General features: G+C 53.6%; 1 protein-coding gene across 1 annotated transcript in view; it reads right to left on the minus strand.

The window, feature by feature from the left end:
* Positions 1-4509: 4509 nt before the first annotated feature.
* Positions 4510-22001, minus strand: part of PTK7 (protein tyrosine kinase 7 (inactive)) — a 40164-nt gene continuing 22672 nt past the window's right edge. The window contains exons 2-20 of the mRNA XM_075088514.1: positions 18005-18298; positions 17349-17451; positions 16704-16894; positions 15856-16003; positions 14745-14875; positions 14206-14472; positions 13846-13979; positions 13288-13423; positions 13043-13162; positions 12722-12871; positions 12294-12444; positions 11829-11956; positions 11337-11540; positions 7180-7335; positions 6765-6997; positions 6104-6184; positions 5872-6023; positions 5616-5794; positions 4510-5396 (exon numbers count right to left, since the gene is read on the minus strand). Of these exons, the coding sequence (XP_074944615.1) occupies positions 5236-5396; positions 5616-5794; positions 5872-6023; positions 6104-6184; positions 6765-6997; positions 7180-7335; positions 11337-11540; positions 11829-11956; positions 12294-12444; positions 12722-12871; positions 13043-13162; positions 13288-13423; positions 13846-13979; positions 14206-14472; positions 14745-14875; positions 15856-16003; positions 16704-16894; positions 17349-17451; positions 18005-18298 (3119 nt within the window). The 3' untranslated portion in view covers positions 4510-5235. The remainder of the gene's footprint in view (positions 5397-5615; positions 5795-5871; positions 6024-6103; positions 6185-6764; positions 6998-7179; positions 7336-11336; positions 11541-11828; positions 11957-12293; positions 12445-12721; positions 12872-13042; positions 13163-13287; positions 13424-13845; positions 13980-14205; positions 14473-14744; positions 14876-15855; positions 16004-16703; positions 16895-17348; positions 17452-18004; positions 18299-22001) is intronic.

Consider the following 22001-nt stretch of genomic DNA (forward strand, 5'->3'; position numbering starts at 1 on the left):
CTGGGGTTCCTCTTGCCCACAGGGCCACTACATGCTCCCTCCTTCCTCCTCCCCGTGGGCCTTTTGATTGCAGGGCCAAGTGGAGGCCTTTTGCTCCCCAGTATGCAGGAGAGCCTGCACAGGCAATAGGTGAGAGCTGGCTCAGTTTGGGCTGGCTCATCTCTTCTGCTGCCACCTTCTCTCTCCCTAGCCTCATCCTGGGGATGCTTTCCAAGATGCTTGTTCCACTGGTGCTCTGAATGGACTAGAGCATCGGTCTGCCTCTGAGCTTCCTGGGATGATAATCTCTCACCAAGGAAGTTGGACGCAGACCATAGAGCCAAGCCCTATACCCAGGCCACCATCACCCACAGGACACAAGTTTCCAGCAACACTGGAGCTCCCTAACCAAAACAGCACCCAGTAGCTGTTAAAAGAAGCTTAAACCAGGTTTGGGCCCCATTTCATCTTCAGGATTATTCCCACTTACAACCCCCAGTCATAAATTTCACATTTGTAACCCTCTTCTTAGGCAGCTGTGGGCACAGCACTTGGTACTATGCCATAAAAGCCTCTTACCCAATTACTCCCAAGGGTCCCTCCAGACAAACTGCCTTTGCCAGCTCCCCTGTAGCACAACACCTGCTGCCAGCTGCACCCAGCATACCATGTCCCTTTTGCATTTCTTCTTTAGGCCACAGCAGCAAGCCCTTTCTCATCCTTTTCCAGCTCTGCATCCGTATTTCAGCTGGTGAACTATTAAACACCCTCTGCATTCAACACTGGGGTTGTGATGGTTTCTATCCTGTTATTTATCTTACCGTTGATACTTCAGCTGCATTTTTGACTGCTCCTGACTACAGGTAGATGCTTCTTTTTTTTTAACAGCCTCCTCTTCTATGAGCAGATCTCTTCTATCAGCAGTATCAACTAGATTGGAGGTACTGCTGCACATCTAAAATGAGACTAGGGCCTTACTGTGCCTTTTTTGGTCAGCAGAGGGGTGCTTCTGCCCTTCGTACATGATACCAGAGAAGAGCAGAAGTGGGTCTGCTCCATGAGGGGTGACTAGCCAGTATCTAAGGGCAGCCCCATGGTCTCACTGACAGGTATAATCTCACAGTACCTGAGCAGAGCAGAGGCAGGTGTTGGTAATAGGGTCCATGCAATGAACCAAATCCAGTATCCACCCAGTCAGGAGGTAGTGCCAAAATCAGGCCTGGATAATAAGGCTACAATATATGCCTCAAAGACAGGGCTAGAGGCAAGGCTAAAACACTTAACACCTACGAGGCTGCTCAAAACAAAACTGAAGGCCCAGGCTTGAGCTTAAATGCAGCTCAAGAGGGTGAGAGGTTCCAGGTGAGGCTGCTTAGGACAATTAAGGCCCCCCACGGGTGCCTGATACAGCTGCATAAGAGCCATGGGGTAGCAGATGAAATCAGACCAAACAAAAAAAGCATTTCTTCAAGCTGCATATTAGATCTGTGCACTCATTGTCCCAGGGTGCTCAAAGTATGCATAGTTGTAAGGGGAACTTGGATAACTTTCTGGCAAGAAAAAACATCAAGGACTGCTAGAAATGCCTGGTTTGGAGGTCCTTATACTTTAGGGAGTTGTTAGCTGTGATGGTGCATACCTGTGTGCTATCCTCTTACACTCTTCAGTAACTGTTCAATTTTGGTCACAGCTGGTGGCCCACTAGGTAGACCTTTGCTCTGATGGAGCCCTGCTGTTCTTTCTGGCCCTGGATACCACAGGTTGTCTTCCTTTCCCAATTTTTAAGATGTTTTATCAATTTGGGCTGAGACAATTGGATCCCACTTCTGCAAACTGCCCAAGTCCTCTCATTTTCCTGCAGGGGCTCTGATTTCCTACTCTTCTCCATCACATTTAGCTAGGACTGTATTTGCCTAGCTTGCTGTTTCTAATTAGTTTGGGCAACATCTGTCCCGTCCCCAAGGATACAGAACTTTTTCATGACATCACTCCCAAAAATACACGATCCCAGCCAGCATCTTTCTGCACCCTTTGGTCTGGAGTTTGTCCTAGCTTTGGTGCCTTTCCAATTGGGTGCTTCCCTGTAGTCACTAGGTCTTGACTGCATAGTAAACAGGCACTCAAGTCCCCAGGATTTGTCAGGATAAAGCTGAGCACTCCGTCCTGACACTGCTCACAGAACCAGCCCACTGTAACCATGTCGTTCCCTCCAAGCACACAGAGATACCTGCATGTGTGAAGCTGGTAGAGCAAGGATGGCAATCCGGAAGTCCTTGGCATCTCTGTTCTCTAGTCGTGGCACCACAGAGATGATGCTTGGCTAGGCCACCACAGGTGACAGTGCCTGGCTCCACCTCCAACCCACCCAGGAGCATTTTGAGCAATGACAGCAATAACACTGCTACTCTGCCTGTCATGTCCAACATGGGGCAGCCAGGTGGGAGGACAAGGGATCATTCATTGTGCCCAGTATGCAGGTGGCCTTTGCCTGGGGCAGAGACTCAAAATCACTTGCTGGTCTGGCTGTCAGCTGATGGTGTACAACTGCCCTTACCTGCCCCTCACCTCCCAGCCAGCCTCGAAGGAAGATCACCAATGACCACTATGGAGTAGGAATGCTAGTCCAGCTAGAAGGATTGAGTGACAGGCTCCGATATGATCTATCCACAAGTGCCCGAGGAAGCAGTTGCAGAACCACCTGGGAGTACTTCTAGGGCAAGATGTGCTCTAGAGGTAAAGAATACCACAGGGGTGCGCAGGCAAGACAAGACACATTGATTAGCAACTTGGCTGAAGGAATCAACCCACAGCGTGCAGGCATCTTGCCTGAGACAAAGGGCAGCATGCAGGGAAGTCCACAGGAATGAGACGGATGGGAGAGATGGAACAAAAGAACAATATACAACAGCAAACACATGTGAGAGGTCACCTGCAAGTTGGAGAGCATGCATGCAGCAGTGCTACAGCACTTGCACACTTCAAAGGGGTTGTGTACACACTGGGGAGGACTGGGAGGAGCGACAAGAGGGACTTGGAGGTGCAAGGGGGAGAGAAGGCACATCCTGAGACCTCGCCCATAACACCACTTCCCAGCATGCACAATGCCACCAGCCCCAGCCTGTGGCCAGGCCATCTGGAGAAGGGTCATGGAGGGTTCAGGGTGGTGATAACCTGCTGCCAAGCCCACTATGCAAAGCAGCACCGTGTCTAGGTAGGAGGGAAGGGCCCAACAGCCAGCCACAGACACATCTTAGCTTGTCAAAAGATGTTGGCTTGGGGGGACTCTGCAGCTCCCAGCTGCAAGACACATCACAAGTGTCAGGAAAGGGACAAACACTTTTGATAACTCTGCTATATAGCTAGCAAACTTGCTTGCAACCAGACAGGCCCAGCTGACCCCGTTCCAAAGCCTGAGCTCAGAGCCAGCTAGCACATTCCAAAAAATGAGCCCTCTTCACCCCCTAGCATCTCCATAACCTCTCAGGGTAACAAAGATGGGAAGGGGATCCTGGATATTTCTGGTCCATCTCTGCTTAAAGCAGTACCAACTAGATTGGGTTGTTCAGGGCTTACCTGGTCCAGGGCTTACCTGGTCCAGGGTTGAGTATCTCTGATGACGGAGATCCCACAGCTTCTCTGGGACTGTCTCAGACCTTTACCACCCTGGGAGGGGGAAGGATTTTTCCTAATATCCAATATGAATTTCCCTTGTACAGCTTGTGCCCATTGCCTCAAATCCAGCCTGAGTGCACCTCCTGGAAAAGCTCAGATCTTTCTCTACAACCCCCCAACCCAGAGCTGTGCATCAAGCGAAACTGCTGGTCTGCAGCTTGGCCAAACCCAGGGTCCTACTCTGGCTCCAAGGGAAAAGGCCTACCCCATGTTGGCTTGCTCATGTTCATGCTGTGGGGACTGCGGCTTCCTGTATACCATCTGCCCGCCCCTCCTTCCCCAAGGAGAGAATACCAGGACCCTACCATTGCTCAGGGCCATTGGCACAGGGGAAAGGGCCACAGTCCACATGTGACAGCAGGAGTGCCCCCAGTATCCCCACCCAGGCCTGGCCCTGCTAGCTCCTCAGTCCTGTAAGAAGCAGCAGCTGAAATCTGTGTGAAAACACAACCCAGTGCTGGCTGCAAAGCTGCCCCAGGCCACAAGGGTGGGTGCACAAACCCAATTACAAAGAAGAAAAGTTGCTATGAAAGCTTGGCTACCTAAGGGGGAGAGGGGGAAAAGGAAGCCTGTCAATGTGTCCATAAGCACGTGCTTGCAGGGAGGCTGGCTGAAAGGGACATCTTCTCTTGAGACACAGGTCCCACTTGGAGAGCAACCCATGACTACCCAGAGAGAGAATAAACACTGAGGCAAAGTACTCCCTCAGGCACTACTGACTAGGAACTGCATCTCAGATCCAGCTAAGAAGGGGGCAAAAGGGTTAAATGCAGGAGACAGATGCCTGCGGAATCAGCCCCCAACTCTTCCCAGGAACCATGTGGAAGAAAACAGTGAAACAGCTATCCGGCAGCAGCGTCTTACAAAGACCAAACAAACCAAAAAAAAAAGCCTTCTTTATTGAGAGCAGCACATAAGAACCCCACAAAACCCAACCCTTCTTGGCTGTCGTACCCTCCGCTCAAGCAAACAAACTAACCCACTCTAGGCTGCATTCCAGTAACAGAAATACTATGGTAGGGAGGAGTCAGCGCTCTGGAAGAGGAAGAGGGAGAGAGAGGGCGCTGCCCAGAGTTGTCGTACAAAAAAAGGCACAGGGTAGCTGGGAAAGGTAGTGAGCTCCTTCATATGCCAGGCACTTTGCGTTCCTGCTGGCTGGCCTGTACCTGTGAGGCATCAGGGAGGCAGGCATGTCTAGCACAGACGGACGGAGAGAGAGGCCAGGCCAGGCCAGCAGATATGCATGTGGTGAGCGGGGATGGAGAGCCTGGTGTTGGAGCCCAGCTCTTGCTGGGTGAGGGGTAGCTGCGCTCCATCCATGCCAGCAGCCCAAGGGTGGTGGGCTGGGCAGGCGGAGAGCAAGAGGCAGCAAGGGTTGTCTTTTGGGAACCGTGGGGGAGAGGGGTGGGGGGGGTGGAGTACACTGGCTTGTGCTTTGAGTCCAGCAGCTGCTGGTGCCTAGCTGCTCGCTGGCGCGTTGGGGTTGGGCTCAGCAAGGGGCTGTAAGAGTGCCAGGGGCTCCCCAGGCACCTACCAGACCCCCGGCCACCCCGCCGCGTCCTTTCCCAGCAAGGGCCAGGATGCTCAGGCTTTGCTGTCAGCTGGGCTGTCTCCAAGGGCGGTGGCAAGCTCGCTGAAGGAGGGTCGATCCTTAGGGCTGGGGGCCCAGCAGCGCTGCATCAGCTTGGCGAGACGGGAAGGGCAGCCCTCAGGGTGCGGGAGCTTCGTCTTTCCTGACTGCAGACCTGGCATGAAAGCAAAGTCCAAAGTGCCATTGGGAAGGGGTGTGATCCTCTCCACAGGGTACAAGAAGGACAGCATCTCTCCACACAGGCTGGAACAGCCTCCACAGCCAGCCAAGCACCATGTCAAGATGGGGGACATCACAGCCTGGCTGGCCCCCTCTACCACAAGAAAAGAAAGTAGGCTACAATGCCAGGGACAGCACAAGGTACTCCACATACCTGCTAGGACCTCATCGTCTGCCAAGGGGGTGTAGGGCATCTCCCCATGCATGAAGACCTCCCACATGAGCACCCCAAAGGACCACACATCTGACTTAGTGGAGAACTCATCCTCCAGCACAGCTTCAGGTGGCATCCAGCGCAGCGGGATCCAGGCCTGGCGGAAGTGGTAGTACTCGCTGCAGGCAGGACAAGCAGGCAATGAGACTGGTGCCATCCCATCCCCTCCCATTCCCCTGCCAGGCTACCAGCTGACCTGTTGTACACATCCTTGCTGAGGCTCAGGGATGAGATCTTGACCAGCCGCTGGGCACTGACCAAGCAGTTCCTGGCTGCCAAGTCCCGGTGCACGAACCTGCCATTGGAGAGATGCTCCATGCCCAGGGCCACCTGTGTGCAGAGAGACACCTGACCCCAGAGAGGTGTCAGCACTGGCTGCCCTCCTCAGGGTCCCCAGCCCCACAGTACTTCCAAAGCTGCACTATCACCTTATGTTTGGTAGTGAGGGGCTGTGGCTTCAGAGACTCATCTTTGCTCTTGGAGATCCTCAGGAACTGCTTCAGGTCCCCCTGGGAGACAGACAGCGACTCAGAGGCAGCAACTCTCCGTGCTGCCAGCTGCATCAGTCCCTGCAGTGCCCAGACGTGGCGGGCCCCTGGGACCCCCACAGATCCTCATCTCCTGGGCCATAGTCCCCGTTGGTCCTCCTGGTCCCTGCCCTGCAGGGCACGCTAGTATCCCACTTTCTGGCCTCAACTGGCTGATTGAAGCCTGATGTTTCCAGGAGGTTTTTCATGCCCCAGATTGATTTCTCTCCCATGAACTCCAGGCTCCCCATAGTAGCCCTTAGCATTCACAGCCAAGCTGCAGCATGGAGTCCCACAGCTTAACTTACTCAGCTGAGTCCTGGACATAAACCACAAATCAGGAGGATGTGGAAAAGGATGAAGTCACCTCCAGGTCTTGCAGGAGACCCCCATTTCCCTTGAGACTCCTCCACATGTTGGGAACAGTGGTAAGCTCAGCCTGGTTTCCCTACACCTTGCTTACCCTGTGCTGCCAACCTGGACCATGTCACGCTTGCAGGCCCCATGCCCATTGTCCACCCATCCTCCTCCTTACTGCAGGCATTGCCGGCAGGGCCCTTACCAAGTCCACATACTCCAGGACCATGTAGTGTGGCTCTGCCTCACGGCACAGCCCCAGCAGCCGCACCACGTTGGAGTGGTTCAGCTTGCCAAACATCTCTGCCTCTCGCCGGAAGTCCAGCTGCAGCTGCTCATCCCTTGTCTGCAGGCTTTTCACCAGGACCAGCGTTTCACCCTCACCATCCTCTGCACCTTTTGCCTTGGCCAGGAACACTTCACCAAACTCCCCCCTGCCTGGAAGTATAGAGCAGCACATGGGAAGACAGCAGACATTAGGATAGCATGTGTATTTGATAGCCCGACAGCTGCAGAGCCCTGTGTACCCCAGCACATCCAGTTTTCTGGCTAGGACATGCTGTGGTTTCAGCTGCAGCTTCCTGCTGGAGTGGGGTCAGGGCCAGGGTGGCCCAGCATACCCAGGGTTGTGATCGTCTGCAGGTTGGAACGTGGAAAATGCATCTTGTCAGCAGCACTGTGCCGCTTGCTGGCCCCAGAGCTGCTGCCCAGGTTGGTCAAAGCCACTTCTTCCTGGATCTCTGCTGTCATCTGCCCATTCTGCAGCAAAGCACCACCTGCAAGGGAAGCAGAAGTGGCTTCAGCATCCTGCCAGGCTGTGCAGAGAACATCATGCTGGGGACCAGACCCTCTGGGGCTCCCACCTACAACTGGCTCCAAGCACCCCAGCTTGATGCCCAGGCTCCAGGCAACAGAGTGGCCTCCACACAGTTGTCCCCTCTGGGCTCATGTCCGGCCCCATCTCTGGCAGCCCTGCAGCTACCCTTGTAATCAGATGCTAAGCAATGGCTTTGGTCCCAGAGCCAACCAGGCCCATCTGGCCTTGTCCATCCCATCCCACTCAATCACCCGAAAGGAGTAGCTACATCTAAACTACCATTGACAAACATCAGCAGAACATCAGCAGGAGACTGGATGTGTTAGGCAGAGAGCAAGCAGAGAGGACCTTGCTCACTCTAACCACAGCCTCTTGATGCCCAAGAGACTCTCAAGTCTATCTGACATGGGCTGCTGCAGCCTGACCCCCTTGCTCCTGCTCACTACCCAGCAAGCCAGCAATGCTTGTGCCCTTCATAATCTTGAACATGTCAGACCAGATCAGTCTGGAGTTTCCTTTACTGCCTGGGTTAAAGCAGTGCTAGGAAGCACTGTCCTTGCAATCAGGTCCAGCAAGTTTTCTGCTCAGTAACTCCACTAGAAATTTCCCTGGCACAAACAGAAGCCAGTGAACAGGACAAAACATTATCGCCTTAAGAAAGTAGAGAACCCTGCATTTTACAGGCAGCTTGTAGGGGAAAGACTGTATAGAAAGCTGTACAGATAGCAAACCTTGATTTTGAATGCATTTACTGCTTGGATCAGACTTGGCACTAGAAAGCAGTACTTTCCATAAGCTGAAGGCAGAATTTTCAATGTAAAGCTGGACACAGCACTGAGCTAAGGTGGCTGACACATGTTCAGCATCATCCTGCATTACTGTGCACACTCCATTTCAGTCTGTCCAGGTGCAAGCATTAAGGAAATACCTGGCCATGCAGAAGTATTTGATCATAAAATTAAGACTTGACCCGACACGAGAGAACTCCAACAGGAATCCCACTGCCCATAATTTCCATTAAGGGGTATCATACAGCAGCGTGTGTACATGCATGCTTACAATGCACGCATATAAGAAAGGTACCAGCACACCAGCACATCCTGAGCAGGTCTGGCCACAATGACAGGGACCGTGGCTTTGTCACAGGTAGCCTTGGAGCTGTGAAGGCTGAGATATGTTGACTTAGGAGCCATGGCTACTGACAGTTGTCCTCCCACATGCTGGAGTAACATTCACAGAAAGCCACAGCGAAAAAAACACCATCTACCCTATCAATCAGAGCTTGGTGCTACTTACATTCTCCCTGTTTCTATGCTAATTATTAGCAAGACTGTTTGAACCTGTGCTGTCTGCACTCATGACTAATAGTGTCTCAAGACTACAAGCTTGAAGCCAAGGGGATAATACAAGACGACCGCTGCAACTGTGCCAAGAAAATACCAAAGGCTGCAGAGTAAGTATGCTGCCACTGAGAGACAGCACCAGTGGGCAGCGGCGACAGATACTTTGGAGAACAGATACTCCCATGTTTCACAGCGCTTTGACAAGATAGTTGATAACAAAGGGACTGCAAAAATTAACAGGAAGTTTAATTTATACATCCAGCAGTCCAGGGGGGAACCAAGTGTAGAGGAGCTGCCTGCTTTGCCCACCTGCCTGTAACACCTGAGCATCTCCTAGAGAAAAAGACAAACGCATGCTGCCCTGGAGAAATTAGCACACGCCGACACAGAAATCAAGTGCTCCCCTCAGTTCCCACAGCCATTAACCTCCCCAAATGGTCTGTGTTCACCCAAAAAAAGAAGCACGATCAGATAGAGGGACACTGAGAACAAGCATCCTTGTTACAGAGGATGTGGCACACCAAGGACATGACCTTGGAAGGTGACTGACTTGTTAGGAGTGCATCGATCCACGGGAAATCCATAGGAAGGATCCACTGCAAATCTATAGGAAGGTCAAATCTGTCTGGATCTTGAGGGCACTGGAAAATTCAGCTGGTGGCCAGCCAGGGAGTACTTGTAGGTGCTGAGATACTTCAGGTCACCCAGGCAAAGAGGGACCACATCAAAAGGAGAAAAAGAGCCAAATCTTTTAAGATCATGGTGAAGGGGATCCACTGGAGCTGACAGCAAACACAAACCACTTCTCCAGAGATGCTATGGAAGTACCAAAAAGGAGTGTAGGCATCTGGGCAGCTGGGTCTGCTTGTAGCAGTGAGGATGCATCTCTCTGACAGCTAAACCGGTTCCAAACGAAGGGGATAGGAAGAGGCAAACTCTGGCAGAATAAAAAGAAAAATATAATAAAGATAGCCCAAAATAAAAATCTGAGACCACCTCAAGAAGATTAAAACAAATCCTTTCCCAGGAAGAGGATGCTGGCCAGAGCCTGCTGGCACAGGTGAGCTGCCTGTGACTTGTCCACAGGAAGAGCTCAGGGTGGTGACAGCAGCAGAGCACAAAGCTGCAGAGATGCTCTTGCATCCTGCTCTCAGGAGTTTCCCCACAGCCAGACTTCTCCTCTGGAGGTTTTGCTCTGTTCAAATTACCAATACAAGAGGAAAAACAGGAGAAAAAACCCGTGGTGATGTTTTACCAGGACCTCGCAGAAATGCCCACACAACTGGGACACGGCTGAAGAACTTGGGGGGAGAAACAGGATGTCTGCATTTACAGTGGTGGTGGTGGTGGGGAGATCCAGGGAATTGTAAGGGCAGCAAACTCAACTGCACCCCATCACTTACAAGTCCTCGCTGGATTCAGTAATGCAAGGACAACCATGATGCCATGAAAACAGCTTTTGGAAATGAAACTGATGCCCCAAAGATCTCTTGGGTTCACTGAAGGAATCATGTAGCTCATGCACAATGGGGACCCAGTTTAGTCTATTTGCAGGGGCTCATGGAAACAGCTCTTAAAAAGCAGCTCAGGTGCCACAGGACAGGAGGGAACATCCTCCAATGGACACACAGAAGGTAGGAACCAGGGTAGTACAATATGCTGCCAACAGGGAAGGGGTGCTGCTGGCAGCTGTTTGCCAAAGCCACCAACTTATCTAGAAGCAAAGGTACAGGCCAGCTGTGGCCAGCTGCAGAGGCACACTGACCGCTGGGAGGTGCAGCCAGATATACAACATGAGGCCTCGGAAAAGCAACCCCGATGTCCCATCCACAGTGGCAGGCTCAGCCCCAAGCTGCCTGCCATCTCTCCAAAGCAAGCTCTGTGGACAGGGAACTGAAGCCAGTGGCACAGCTGGGAACAGGACGTAGCACAGCTGTGTTGCTCCACAAAGCTGGATGCACCAAGTCCTATCTGGGGCTTCCATCTCAGAAAGGTGATAGTGCAACCAGAAAATGCACTCACAGGAACAATCAGACATACAGAAGAGCTGTGTGTTCCAGTGCAGAGCCCATACGTGACAAGCTTGAAAAGCAAGGAGACAGTTTTTAGATAACCTGTTATGCTCCAGAAGTCCTTGTTGGAGGATGCTGTAGATGCTCAAAGCTTGTATGGGCTTCAGAGATAACAGGATGAGTTCACAGCAGAGTTCAGGGCTGTTCAGTGAAAAGTCTTCCCTCCAGCACATGGAGCTGCTGAACTGTGATTTGAACAGGCCAGCAGAGTTCTACTATTTTATTAAATTGCAATAGGATACTCCCCTCCCCTCGGCAAAGGGTGTATGTGATGCCATGTACAGGTGCTGGAAAGCAGAAGTAATATATAACTCAGCAGAGATGGCCACAATGTGGAGCTGGGATGCAGGTTTCACACCAAGTTGCCTGTTTCTCACCTGGCTGCAGGTCTCTGCCACCAGCCATAGCCAAAACCAAGAGCAAGAGACTCCAAGGGTACGGAGGAGTCCCCTGTTCCCTGGGAACTCCCTACCCCTCAGCCCCTCCAGCCCAGGGGTAAGTGGCTGGTAGTGAAGCCCCCCCAACCCCGGGGGTGCTGGCCTCACCATTCAGACACTCCATTTCAGGCTCTTCACCCTCTGGGTGCTTCTTCAGCCTCTTGGCTTTTCTCCGCTTCTTACAGTAGAACATCAGACCCAACACAATAATAATGTAGGCAACAGCTGCCCCCACCGAAAGCCCAATGGTCTGGATCATCTTGTAGGGTGTGTGGCTTCCAGGTCCCTCATCCTCTTCTGCTGCCGGCTTGTCTGTGGGGCAGAGAGCACCAAACCCATGAGGGTGTGGGGTTATTTCCCAAATCCTGCTGAGAAATATGCTGAAGGAATGAGAAAAGCCCTCCGCTGTTGTGGCCACCTCCTCCTCCAGCCACAGACCGCTGGGCACAGCCCACAGCACTGCATCCCAGTAGGAATGCTGCTGTGACTCCCTAGCAGGCATGACCTGACACACAGCATCCACTGGTGGGGCCAGAAGCAGGGCCTAGAGCTGCTGGGAATACCAGTAGGCCAGGTCCGGACTTTGGGCACGTCCCTTACCTACGACATATAGGAAGGCCTCCCGGTGCTTGATGTTGCAGCTGTTGCCGGCGATACAGGTATATTTTCCGGAGTCCTCGGTGGTGACATCGTAAATCACCAGGGATCCATTGGGCATGATCTGAATCCTGCCAACCACATAGAGCCCTTTGCAAGCAACAGAAGGCAGAGGCAGGCTTGGGGCACCTGCAGCCCCACCTCCCCAGGATACCTCAGCCTCAGCCCAATGTCCCCAGTGCAATCACCTTGAATCTGAGGCTGCGCAATGCTCAAGAATGAATGGTTGCAGCTCAACTGCAGCTCGACAGGCTGTGGCAGAAAGGGTAACCCCCAGGGGCCAGGAGACAACTGACTGTGTGTCCCCCAAGCTGGGAAGCCGAGACTGCACCATTGGCACCCACATGCTGGGTATGCACGGGGAGTGCCATGCTGTGCTACATTTCAGTTTGGAAGGGAGGCTTGTACCTGGGCAGGAGCTTGCTGGGATCCAAAATCTTGTCCTTCCCTTTCCACTGGATGTGTGGCACAGGGTCCCCCTCTGCCTGGCACTGGAACATGGCTGTGTGCCCCTGGTACACCGTTGTGGGCTCTGGCTCTAGCTTGAAGGTGACGTAAACTGAAGGCAGAGAGGCCGACACGAACGCTGTCAGCTCCTGGGAGTGGTGCTGAGCTCCCACAAGGGAGCAGGGCCAGCACTGGCACCGTGGCACATGCCCTCTTAGGCTGTATGCAAACCACGGACAAACCAGACACTCAAGTGCCACAGGGCAGAGCTCGGAGTCAGGCCAGACATTTCTCTCCCTGCAGGGGCATGCCAGTTGGGTGCCACCCAGGCAAACCCACTGCAAGGCCAGCACAGCAGGAAACCCACCTGCCTGCCATGGAACCCTCACCTGCTACCACAAGCTGCACGGTGGCACGGATCTCGCCCTGAGGGCTGTTAGATGCGATGCACGTGTAGTTCCCTGAGTCACTCCTGCTCACCTTGTGGAAGGACAAGATGCCAGCATTGTGGCTGACGTGGGATGGCAGGCTGCTCCCATCTGCAGGACACAAGAAGAGGGATGCAACAGTCATGCATGAAGCACCGTGCCACATGTCAGCTTTCCAGGCAGCCGCAGCACTGCTGCTTCACCCATGCTGGAGGTGGGCCAACACAAAGTTCCTGGGGCCCCAGGTCAGAAAGAGACATATCGCATCCAAGTCCCCCTTACCTGTTTTAGTCCACTGGATGGTGGGTTTTTCCCGGCCTGTGGCTGAGCAGGACACTGTAACCTCCTTATTAAACTCCATGCACTGCAGCGGCTGGGGTGGTGGGGTGAACTTCAGCTTCTCTGCAAGAGACAGAGGTGCTGTTAGCCAGCCACAGGAGGCACTGGAGCTAGGGGTATCACGCCTGTACCCTGCCAGGCAAAAAAGCTCCCTACAAGAGTAGGATGTGGAGTGCTTGTCAGCATACCTAGCACATGCACCCGTGCGTATCCCTCGATGCTGCCTGCTGGCGTGCTGCTCACGCACTTGTACATGGTCCCATCATATACTTCCACGTTGTTGATGCGCAGTGTCCCATTCTCAGAGATCTCAAACCGTGAGTCCTGCCCGGGGAGGGGAGGAAGGGAGTGGGGCAGAAATGACATTGTCACCAGCCCTGTGCTCAGACCTTGCTTGTGGCACTCCTGAGGCGCCACACACCCACACCATCGACACCCACACAGACACAGCCCTGCTGAGACCCACATGGAGAACTGAGACAAGCTGCAGTGACATCTTTCTGAGGGACATTTCTCTTGTCACTGTCCCAAAAGCACAGGGCTGGCTGCCAGCCAAGTGGCTAGAGACAGCCAGTTGTGCAACCATACACCAGTAGGATGGAGATGGTGGCAGGAATATGGCCAGAGTGGGGGTGACAGGGATGCTGGGCCTAGGAGCAAGGCAAGAAATAGCAGCAACAGAGGAAGCTGAACAGGTGCCCAGCAGAAGCACCCATGAGTGGCAGGGTGTTGCCCCATCACCTCACCTCAGAGATGGAGACGCCATTGCGGTACCAGGTGACAGTGGGTTTCAGGGAGGCCTTGCTGAGGCAGTGCAGATATCCTGGCTTGCTCTCCTCCAGCTGGCTGTCCTTGGGCATCTCCACCCACTTGGGTACCGCTGGGCACAGAGGCAAGGGGTTACACAGGGCTGCTCATCACCCCTCTGACCAGCACCAGTGCAGACCGGACAGGCAGTGTACAGCCAGCCATGGGGCCCTGCATCCCAGCCACGAGAGATGTGCTTCTCTGTATCAGTGACGTGATGCACAAACCCGCCCCAGCTCACCCCAAGCCCCTATCCAGCCCCCTTCTCTGCTCCCATCCCTTCTCGGAAAGCTGCCTACTAGCAACAGTGATGCTCAGCTCCTGTTTCTTCTCTCCAGCCTTGTTGGCAGCATGGCACGTGTAGGTCCCTGCGTCTGCCTCGGTGATAGTAGTGAAAACAAGCTGCTCTCCCTCTTGGTGCACCCTGCCAGCAGCAGGAACTCGTTCCTCGTTCCTCTCCCACCAGACTTGGGGCGTGGGTATGCCTCGTGGGGCAGTGCAGGCCACACGGTGCCCCTGGTTTGCCGTCAACACCTTCGGGGATAAAGGTGCCATTTCTTCGATCTCTGAGAAAAGCAATAGACAGCAGGGCTCAAACAAGGCAGGAACGTGTAGCCAACCTACCACCACCATCATCCCCATGGGAGACACCAGCTGAGGGAGAGGGCACACAAACTATGTTTGCTCCCCTCATCCAGGCAGCAAGGATGAGCCATTTCACAGATAAACCAAGCAGTTTTCCATCTACTGACCAATCGCTATATTGTCACATAGCTCCAGAGTGACACTGCAACCCCGGGACCCACTGCCTTCCCTGCCACCAGCCCCAGGACCTCACCTGCTAGCTGTAGAGTTGCCTTCAGCACAAGAGCTTTCCCCCTCTGCCCATGGCCAACGCACTTATAGACACCGGTGCTGCGAGCCCTCACCTGGGTGATCAGCAGGGAGCCATTGGCGAACACGGTGGTCCTGGGCATGCAGGGAGAGGCAGGACTCAGTGGGCATCTCTGCAGGACAACGGCCAGAGCCACAGCCCTGTGATGTCCTACATGAGCCCACGGAACCACAAGGGAGACCGTGCCGAGTCAAAGCGTCACAGTGTGGAGGGAGCAGCACACAAACAAGGAGGTGGTGGGACACAGGCTTCATGGATGAAATGAGCTAACAGAAGTCTCTTGGAAAAGAGCTGCCTCCCACCAAAAGATGCATCACCAAAATGGGCCAGCTCTGAAAGCTGGCACAGCCAAGAAAGGGGATAGGGGGCACAAGGTGGCACCCGGGAGCTGCTAGGCCACTGGGCATCTGGCACCCAGACAGCGCTACTTGCCTTGCACAGTCTCGCTGAGAGACACCCTGCGCTCCAGGATCACCGTCCATGGGCAGCCTGGGCTAGGAGATGTCCTCAGCTCTGAGGATTGCCCCATGTGTAGGTGTCTGGGGCTCAGAAACATTCCTGGCTCTGGGAATCACCATGCACTGGTATCTGGAGGTGCAAGACAGCCATGGCCCCAGTGATCAGGGGCTGGGAGGTGTCCCTGACTCTGGCAATCACCACCTGTGGGCATCTGGTACTGGCACATATCCCTGGCTCTGGGAATTGTCCTAAGTGGGTGCCCCTGGCTCCACAAAATTGCCACACGTGGACACCTGTGGGTGGGAGACATCCCCAACTCTGGGGACCATCGTGCACGGGCATCTAGGACTGACAGCCCCACAGACTCATTTGAGGGGAAACTGCTTGCTGAGTCCTGTGCAGATAAAGGCCACACACAAGTACTGAGGCCCTGCTAAACCCAAGCCAGCCAAGCTGAGAAACCAATCCCAATGGCCAGCCTGATGTTGAATGCTTGGCCTCAGGCATGGCCAGGGTTTGGCCTCTCTCTATTCCTTCTGGAATACAGTGCCCCCTCTCCTCCCAGCCCTGCCCACATCACCAGGGTCCCTATTACTTGGATCTGTTGGTGATGGGGCTGTCTTCAAAGAGCCACTCCTGTGTGGGAGGGGGCACAGCTGCAAACTGGCAGTCAAACATGGCCTCTTCGTTCTTGGTCACGATGAGGTCCTGTGGGATGATCACCGCCTGAGGAAAACTCTTATCTGCAATGGCAGAGACCACAGGAGGGTGAGAAGAGCAGATTGGCTTGTGGTTTCCCTTCACCAGTGCTCCAGGGAAAACTCAAAAAATTCCTGGGTGCACCCTGCGAGCACACTGCAGGCTTGAAGGAGGCAGACATGCTAGCATGGCTGTATTTATGCAGCCAGAGCCCAGGACTGTACGTGGTAGCTGCTCTGGCAAAAGCCCCTTCTACTTCCAGCAAGGCCCTGAGCACCCCAGGCTCCTAGGAAATGGATCAAACATGTCACTGGACTGCAAATTCCCTTGCCCAATTCCAAACACCTCTCTAAGATCAACATCTCCTGTCTCTCCGGGCCTTCTCTCCAAAGGCCAACGGGGCATCTCACCCATGTGGCACTGGTATTAGCAAAACCACCAGCTGCTGCAGCCTCCAGGGTCCCAACCTAGTTGAAGGAGGGAGGACCCTGGTGCTCCAGAAACGACAGCATAGACCTGCTCCAGAAAGATGCAGGGGCAAAATAACACCTGTAGTCACAGTAGGATTCAAAGCCAGACAGGTGTGCCAGGCCTGTCTCTGGCCAGAGGCTTTGCACAAAGAAAGTCACACCAGCCTGACACTTCCCCTGCAGCCTGGCTCCCACCCTGCAGCAGAGGGGAGGCTGTTAGCAGAGCAGTAAAACAGCAGAGCCCTCAGCCCTGAGCAGCTGTGACACAACTCACCAATAATATTCAGCGTGAAGTTGTTCTGGCTGCAGACAAAGCCGACAGCACTGCGGGCACAGCAGTAATAGAGACCATTGTCGTCTGGGCTGGCACTCTGCAGGGTCAGCGTTCGCTCCTTGTTGCTGACAGAATAGGTGCTGCGGCCATCAGGGAGGGGGCTACCATCCCGAAACCACTGCCACGTGGGGCTGCAAGACAGGGATGAGAGAGTGACTGGATGCAAGGCACCAGCAGGGCTCCCCAGAGAGCATATGTGTGGAGGAGACAGCCCAGAGATGGCCCATTTCCCTGGCTCTCCATCCCCACTGCTGGCCCCAACACAGACATGAAGCCATGAGACATGCAGCCAAGTGGACGGGACATGACTGGAAAGCAACGGAGAGTGACCGCAGCACACCAAGCAGCTCAGCGACTGGACTGTCACAGCCTGTCCTTACTGTGCTCCTTGCTACGCGGCTCTGAGGAAGCCGTTTGCCTTCTCCCCCGGTGCTCAGCCACAGGCTCAATCCTGCCTTTCGCCTTCCCTAGACTCTACTGAATCCTCACAGGAGAGAGAGACAGAGAGAGAGAGAGGGGAAGAGCACGCAGCAAATGTGCAGGGGGACCCCTGGCAGGGTCCACTCCTCAGGAGGCAACCCTTACCGCGGGTGGCCGTCGATGTGACACCGCAGCACCACTGTGGAGGAGGGTTGGATCTCAGCTACGCTGGCCGGCTGTTTCAGCACCACACTGCCTGTCTCAATCCCTGTGGGATCAAAGAATGTCAACACAGCCAGCTCTCCAAACCTACAGAGCCTAGGTGGATGATGACTCCATAATAACCAGAGCAAGCAGCAAGGGCGTAAGCATGCTTAGAGACACATAAGCCCTCAAGCCAGCACAGAGTAAGGGGACATCCAGCCTGCAAATGTCCCACTTTGCCCTGTGTGGCTGTTCTCTGAGGGATAAAAGGGGCTCCAAAAGGATCTGCAGTGCTAAGGACACACTTGGTACAGTAACATCCCTGTTTCATACAGACAAATGGGGAAGGCAGCAGGAGAAAGCATCTCTGACAGCCTTGGGGATATCAGATACAAGTGGCCTAGAGGGCATGAAGGACATGGTAGCTGCAGAGGAATCCTACTTGCACAGTTCATGCTGTCTGATCCCTGTCTGACCACCCCTGCCCCACACATTAGCAGACAGCCTGGCAAAGGTGTTTCCAGTCTCATGCCCTCCCAAGAGAGTGCTTTTCCCAGTCCACATCAGGCAGCACCAGGCTGAGGCGCTGTGTCTGGCTGCTCTTGCCCCATACTCACACTTGATATTGAAAGATGCGTTGGCTGTGCGGGCCTCCTCCCCAGTGACCAAGTTCCTCGCTACACACTGGAAGTCCCCAGCATCCCGGTGCCGATCAACAGCAGCAAACTGGAGGTTGCTGCCTTCCTTGAAGCGCTGCTCCGTGTCCTGAACAGGGAGCCCATTCTGCAGCCATTCAAACTCCACATTGGCTGGCTCCTCCACCTCACAGCGGAGGATGGCACTGCGGCCATGCAGGGCATCCTGGGAGTACGGCTCCTTCGTGAAAAGGATCATTGCCTGAGTCCCCACAGCTGCAAGACAGAAAAAGGAGGGCACGTTTAGATCACAGGGATGGGGAGAAGGGAGTAGGTAAGCATGTGCTGTTGTCAAGGGTCTCCAGACAGCCGAAACCACCAAGCAACATACCGCAAAGAACATCTGCCAAAAAAAATCCCCAATGGGGAAGGTTAGACAGATCTGTGCTCAGATTCCAACACAGCTGCTTTAAGGCTGTCTGTCCAGCAATCACTGCAACAGGGCTGCCTGAGCTTGTAACAAGCCAAGGAAAGCCCCCTGCCCTGCTCCCTGGGGCCAGGGGTGTTAGGAAGGAGCTCCTGTGACCCACTGCTGAGTGCCGCACTTCCAGCCTGAACTGGAAGTGTCTCACAGTATATGAGCTGGAAAGTCAGTCACTAAAACACTGGAGAGCAAGGAACTTCCTGGGCAGTTCTGGTGTTTCTCTGAGCTCCTCTTGTCCTGTTTTTCAGGATGTATCCCAAGTCCAAGCTGTGCATCAGGATCGCCCCAGATCAGAAACACCCATACACTGTTTCTAGGTTTTCCTCAAAGCTTGTCTCCTTGGGATCATGTCTCTGTCTCACTTCTACATCCTCAGAAATTACCCAGAAAAAGCTGGTCTGGAACAAGGACTGCCCATGGGAATAAACACAGCAGCTGCTGGAGCACAGCACGAGAGGATGCAGCAGTGACACCCCAAGCTTGTGCTGGGGACTCAACTCGCAAGTAGGAACAGAAACAAGGAATTGCAATGGTTGACCCCAGAGTCTGATAGCAGCCGTGGGATGGCTCTGGAGGGCTGGAAGCATCTCTCTGCAGTGGTGGAAAAGCCAAAGAATCCTCCTCAACACACTAACCCCCACCTCAAGAGCTCAGGGTCCTGGGGACAGAGAAGACAGCACTTCCCTAGGCATTGCCTGACGTGGCTGCCGAGGGACCATGCTAGCATATTCCTAAATCTGGCTGCTGCCTGGCCACAGCCAGCCATGCAGGCGCTCTGCTCCGGTTACCAGCTGGCCACAGAAAGGAAAGCAGACAAAGGGCAATTCAGCACACATCGATTGCTTTTGGACTCTGTTCCCAGCACCATGCTCTGCAGGGAAAGAGGCCAAACCAGGCAGATTTCAAGCATCTTATAAGCAATCTCTCATGAAAGCGAACAAGGCGTGGTCAAAACGGTGCATTCCCACCACTGCAAGGAAAACGGCTTCAGCCTGGATGAGTTACATAATGGGATCCAAGCCCAGCTGAAAGGCAGCTCCTCTTTGGAGGCTCAGCCACATCCTCCTGCCTGGTGTTTGTATAAAAGCCTGGTAAAGGGACACAATTTGACAGGACAGCTCAGTCACCCAGAGCTAAGGGTGAGGGATCCTATTCTGAAGGGGATGTTTTGAAGGGAACACCTAGATCACCACATTCCAGAAAGCCTCAAGAGCCCTTTCCATGCTGGAAAGCCTTTGGAGCCTGCCACGTAGAGTGAGCGCCAAGCAAAGCCGCTCCAGCCCTGCAGCCGCTCATGGGCACCCCAGTGCCAGCCACACATTTCCAGCACAGCTAGCCTGAGCTCTCCCACTCACAGCAACAGTGAGGCATAGACACAGGTGCTCATCCACAACTGCTGCTCCCCAGGATGAGGCTCCAGTTCCCAGCTCCAAGCACATGTCACCCAGGAGCAGCAGCACCTCAGCTTGTGTCTGCTAACACCCTTTCCCCATAGTCCAGACAGAGAGAGCAACAAAGTCCTCCCATTGTGAAAACCACAGAAACCTTTTGCCAAAGACACTGCGGCAGAGGAGACACTAGTTCAGAGCCCAGAAGCCTTTCCTACCCACAGCCTTCATAAGACGGGCCTGTGGGTTCAATTCTGATTTTCAGCCACCCCAAAGAAGCCATGAGGAAGGGGGCAGCAAGGAACTGGGAGATCACAGGAACAGCAGTGCACAACAACATACCGCAGGGTGTAGGAGGTGGACCTTGTTGTAGCCTGGCTTTCTACCTTAAGCACCCAATTGTGCCACTGACCTTGGTGTGCAGGCAACATTGCCAGGGGACTGTCCCCAGCCAGGTTAAGTCCCACCGCTCCTGCGTGGACATCACTTGTCAACTGCACTCACAGCATTTAAGGCCACCAGGAGTAGCCACAGACTGACTCCTGTGTCTGAATTAGAGCTGCAGACAGTGCCCAAAGCCCCATCTCCTGGGTCTCATACTGAGCTAAGCCCCATCAGCATGCTGTGCTCCAAGGGTCAGCATGCGCAGTGAAGTTTCCATCGTCAGCTACAGTGCACCTCCCCAAAAGGTAGGAACCATCCATCAGTCTGTGACAGCTGTCTCATAAACACCACAGGATGAACACATGCCCCAAGGCATGTGGGAACATGTGTTCTTATGTAGGTACGCACATCTAGTTCCCTGCGCATCAGATCTGTCTCACCAAGAGCACTCAGCAGGGTAGCAACCACCCGACCCCATGCAAATACAGCTATGAGCTCAATAGCCCAACAGCTCCATGGTATCAGGAGCTGAGCTCACGCCAAAACAGGCTGCTGGGGCACACAGACAGGAGCAAAGAGGAACAGGACAGTCAAATCCACTCAGGTTTGAACCTACAGGAGCTGGGACTGTCCTTTTCCAGATACGCTTCAGGGCACCAAGGCACATGTCCATCAAACATACCTGTATGGTACAAAACACATGCAAGGTAGCAGTGTGCATTAGGAGAGTTCACAAAGCAGATGGATCAGTTCTCCTCTTGGGGTCTCAGCATCCTTAAACCTTTCACAGTCTACTAGTCATGCTAGTGCTGGAGTTAGTGATGAGGCACCTCTCTCTGAAGGTGTAGGCCATCAGGGTATTAAGACATGATATTTTAAATCAGGTGTGCTTCTAGCATTAAACTGTCAGCATTAGCAGTACAACACTAAACAGCAGCAGAACTGCTTTTGCCCCATCACTGCCAGCACAACTGCACTTCACTGCGCGCTGGTCAGCTGAGAGCTTCAGCAGCTTCATCACATGCATCCTGCTGCTTCAGCATCCCCCATGTCCAAGCAGGAGGACATGGCTCTGTGGACAGGGGACATGATGAAGGCTTGGCACAAGCTCCACATGAGAAGCAGGGATTTTACAAGGTGTCAGGAAACACTGGGATCCTGCTCCCTGATGAAACAGGAGAAACTATTTATATCTTTATCTTCCATCCCAGGGAAATGGACACAACCTTTTCAGCTCAAGTGAGAACCCTTGATAAATGTCTCATGAGCACAAAAGTGCCAAAGCAAACTGGGATAAATGAGTGTTAAAGTGCAATAAGAGACAGAAACCTGTGTTTTATTTTCACAGAATCACAGAATGGTAGGGGTTGGAAGGGACCTCTGGAGATCATCTTGTCCAACCCTCCTGCTTGAGCAGGTACACCCAGAGCAGGGGGCACAGGAACATGTCCAGGCAGGTTTTGAATGTCTCCAGGGAAGGAGACTCCACAACCTCTCTGGGCAGCCTGTGCCACTGCTCTGTCACCCTCAAAATTTTGACAATAGCATCCAAAGTGCTATGGATGGACTGGCTGCACATGCTGGAAACCATTGTCCCAACCATATATCAGATCTGGGCTGCAAGCAGACTGGTAGCAGCTAGATGTGGTCCAGATGTTTTGGGGTGGAAGACATCAGAAGTCCAGAGCTGGACAGAGCTTTTCACAGTAGTCTAAATCCAGAG

This window comes from Phalacrocorax aristotelis, chromosome 3, assembly GCF_949628215.1.
Source record: "Phalacrocorax aristotelis chromosome 3, bGulAri2.1, whole genome shotgun sequence".
In the NCBI taxonomy this organism is placed as follows: domain Eukaryota; kingdom Metazoa; phylum Chordata; class Aves; order Suliformes; family Phalacrocoracidae; genus Phalacrocorax; species Phalacrocorax aristotelis.